Below are 3951 nucleotides of genomic sequence, written 5' to 3'. Positions count from 1 at the left end.
TTTTGTTTTTCTTTTTCCCATGGCGTAGATCTTTATACTGGGCTATTGCCCTGGACAGACTGTTTCTTTTTCTTCATGCCACCTGGCTTACTGGACTAGGATACAATTGATTGTTTTCATACTTATCTTTAACCCTCTCTACCACTTGTACATGCTTGTTTATTTCTCAGTTAGTCCATCATAAATCTCATGTATGCTACAGGGCAAGAAGAACGGCTTAGTATGCTCATTGTTGTATCTTAATGCTTGTTGAGAAGAAATGACCAAAGAGAAAGTTGTATGTTTTTAAGGAGGGTAAAAGTGCAGTCTCTACATTCACAAACCACAGGGGTTTTGGTTGACAATACGTAGGTTTGTGTGGTGGCTTCAAAGTAGATTAGTTGGGCTGGACTAGGGAGGTCCTGAGGGGGAGGGATGAATATTTTCTTACACACTTTAAATACTAAAATCTTTGTTACAAACACAGTTCGGATACTAGCTTTTACCCCTTACACTTTATATCTTGACTTCTGTCTCTGTCTGTCTCTGTCTGTCTGTTTCTGTCTCTATCTCTGTCTCTCTCAGCCCATCTCTGACTTCCTGGTTGCAATCCTAATTCTTCCACTACATTCAGCATTTCAGATCTTCATTTTTAGTGTTCAGCCCTACAGCCTCAGGACATATTAATCTCTGGAGAAGGGACAGCTTTGGGAGCGGTGACAGTTGTCTAGAGAGCATGGAGGGCCATGTCAAGCGCCCCATGAATGCATTTATGGTGTGGTCCCGTGGAGAGAGGCGCAAGTTGGCTCAACAGAATCCCAGCATGCAGAATTCAGAGATCAGCAAGCAGCTGGGATATCAATGGAAAAGCCTTACAGAAGCCGAAAAAAGGCCCTTTTTCCAGGAAGCGCAGAGACTGAAGAACCTACACAGAGAGAAATACCCAAACTATAAATATCAGCCTCATCGAAGGGTTAAAGTGCCACAGAGGAGTTATACTTTGCAGCGTGAAGTTGCCTCAACAAAACTGTACAATCTGCGGCAATGGGACAACAACCTACACACTATCATATACGGACAAGACTGGGCTAGAGCTGCACACCGGTCCTCCAAGAGCCAGAAAAGCATTTATTTACAGCCTGTGGACATCCCCACTGGATACCCACTACAGCAGAACAGCAGCAGCAGCAGCAGCAGCAGCAGCACGTGCACCTGCAGCAGCAACACCAGCAGCAGCACCAGTTCCACTAGCAGCAGCTAACCTACTTACTGTCAGCTGATATCACTGGTGAGCCTACACCATAGCAGGAGCACCTCAGCAAAGCCCTGTGATAGGTAATCTCATGATACTGGCCTCTGCTCCTACCTATGCCAACACTCCCGCTTGCTGTAATTTACAGCTTGAGATTCCTACTTGGTTTGGATACTGTTTTCCCTCTGGTCGTAATAAAGGTCCTGCTCCTTTTTTTGGGGGGTGGGAGGGAGGAGACCAAAATGTGTGTAAAGATGTGTAGTGTGTAAGAAAGGAGAATGCTTAGAAGGGCTACTACATACTTTTTGTTTAACAGCGTACTACTCGCATTGTTATGGCATTTAATCCATGGAAGAAACTAGGTTTAGACTCATAATCAATTTATTTGTACTGCCAGCTCAAAGGCAGCAAACAGCTTTAGAGCCAATACAGCTTGACATGCTAAAGTGGGAGTTGGGAGAGGGGAAGGTGGAGTTTTAAAGGAAACATCAGAAGGGTACACATTACAAATATCCAGCTGGGCAAGAAAATTCTTTCCATTCCTGTTTGATAGGAATAAAGGACTATTTGAATCCCTTTCCCACAGATAAGAAGGTGTTACAGGAACAGAGGCAGCTGTTAATTCTTCCCAGCCCATTGATCTATTCTTTTCTTACACTCCAGACAGTAGGATCTTGCAGGCATTCCAATGCAAAGGTCAAGGGACTTTACTGGATGCCTGGATGCATATTAAAGTTCTTTAGCCACCAAGGGGAACATATGTAAATTATCACTTAGGTTGAGTATTCTAATGACTAGGATACAGTAGTTCATTTCTGAGCAGGCAAAAACACAGTGCCATCAGGTCTGGGCTGGCTGTCCTGTCCTTTCAGCATCACCATGGAAACCATTGTCTATCTGTAAGTGTTCAGTACTCATCTCTGAAAAACATACATAATGCTGTAAAACACTGGCTGTGCCCTTTAGCATGCAAAGTACTTTTTGTAGATCAGACACATCTATCTGTTTATCAGGGTCTCTCTCTCCAGCACACAAAACTACATCATATATGACTTCTGTCATTGTGTGTGCACGCGTGTGCACGTGCGTGCCAGTGTGCATGGGTTTGTCTTTTTCGCTTCTCCTTCACACTGTGAACAACCCAGTTGTTCTGTAAACTCTTCTCTCTATAACATCGTTTGATAAAATAAGCATTTACACGAGTTCATGCACAGGAAGTCACATTCTGCTTCTCTTTTATCTATCTTTAAAGAATAAACAGTTTTATTCACAAAATTTTTGTATAAAAGCAGTACAGACAAAGCTATGTTTTCCAGGACCGGGTAAGAATCAGAAACAAAATGTACAAAGCACCAAGTTACATAGGCAAGCTAAGTGGAAGTACCTACAGGTAACACTCCACATATACAAAATGATACAAAATGGACTACTACAAAAGGTGAAAGGAAGGGGAAGTATAAGTGGGGTGAATAAATGGCCATCTACCCATTAGCTCATCCGCCAGATTTTTAAGCTAAAGAATGGTTCAAAGTTACAAACTCTTACAAGCAAGCTTAAAACAGAATACAGCAACCCCTGCCATAGCTTCTTTAAGAAAGCTCAAGGAACCAGGCATAGGTTTGTCTATACCAAGTTACATAGCCAGAGCTTCAGTTAGCCTCTTTCAGTTTCATCACATCATTCTCCCACAGTATTTCTCTCATAGAAACTGTTCCCCGTAAGCTCTTGAATCGACTGTGTAACCCTAAAGCATAGGTTGGAAGGAAAGAGCAGCCATGGAGCTTCAGTTGTGATATCTTACACACTAAGTAAATACAATACAGTGTATTATCTGATGTATTGAACTCTTTGAAACAAACTACTGTTCTACAGGACCATAAGACCTTTGAGCTTTCATTGATTTTCAAACCATTTAGTGTTCACACTAACTAACTTACATGTATTGTTTTCTGTAAATCAGTTAAAAGACTGTTCTCCAGAATTCAGTGGATTAGTTCATTGACACCACTGGACCTCCAAGTCAGGGCGTGCTTCAGCACATTTCAATGCCAACACTCAATAAGGGTTTATGTCTTTGGGTAGACTCCTAATATAAATGAATGCAAATATATCTACTCAATGGGTGCTTATTAATCTTTCTCTGGAGAGTTTTGCATGTGTTCCCCGTATCTTTTGTCTTTTGTTTCTCCATTGTGTGGATTATAAGCAAAGAGCCATAGATACAGGCCAAGGACCTCATGGATCCTATGGCAGTCCACAGGCTTCCTCTTTCTCACCTGGACCTATTTGCTTCTTATCTTCCTCCTTTTCTCTCTCTTCCTTTTCCACTTCCTCCTCCTCCTTCCTCTTCTTCCTCCTCACTCTCCTTCATCTTTGTGCACAGAGTATCCTTGTGCAAGAAAGCTTTGTAGTTAGTTGCGGCTTGAATTTTGTAAGCAGTGCTCTGCCTAAGATTTATAGCCCTTTTCTCCAAAATGTTCACCCCACTATCAGCTTAGAGGTCAGTACTGGAATTGGTGGCTATTCTTGGAGAACTCATGAGATTCATTCTTTTGTTAGATGCCACCCCCATCCCTCTGCCTGTTACTTTTTCATGGCACACCAAGGAGTCCAAACGAAGGCACTGATCACTGCACCGATATCTGGGCGAAACTTGTAGAATGATGGTGAAGATGGGGTTTACAGTCCTGAAACACTTTGTTCGGTCCTCCAACTTTTAA

General features: G+C 42.3%; 1 protein-coding gene across 1 annotated transcript; it reads left to right on the top strand.

The window, feature by feature from the left end:
* The first annotated feature begins 696 nt into the window (after positions 1-696).
* On the top strand, positions 697-1230 carry LOC116889593 (sex-determining region Y protein-like). Its single transcript, XM_032890529.1, is given in 2 exon segments — positions 697-1153; positions 1156-1230. Coding segments are annotated over 2 exon segments (513 nt in total). The 5' UTR covers positions 697-715.
* The last annotated feature ends 2721 nt before the right edge of the window (positions 1231-3951 follow it).

The sequence above is a fragment of the Rattus rattus genome, chromosome Y (assembly GCF_011064425.1).
Source record: "Rattus rattus isolate New Zealand chromosome Y, Rrattus_CSIRO_v1, whole genome shotgun sequence".
In the NCBI taxonomy this organism is placed as follows: domain Eukaryota; kingdom Metazoa; phylum Chordata; class Mammalia; order Rodentia; family Muridae; genus Rattus; species Rattus rattus.
The sequence above is the reverse complement of the archived record's forward strand: the minus strand, read 5'-3'. Positions and strand labels throughout refer to the sequence as shown.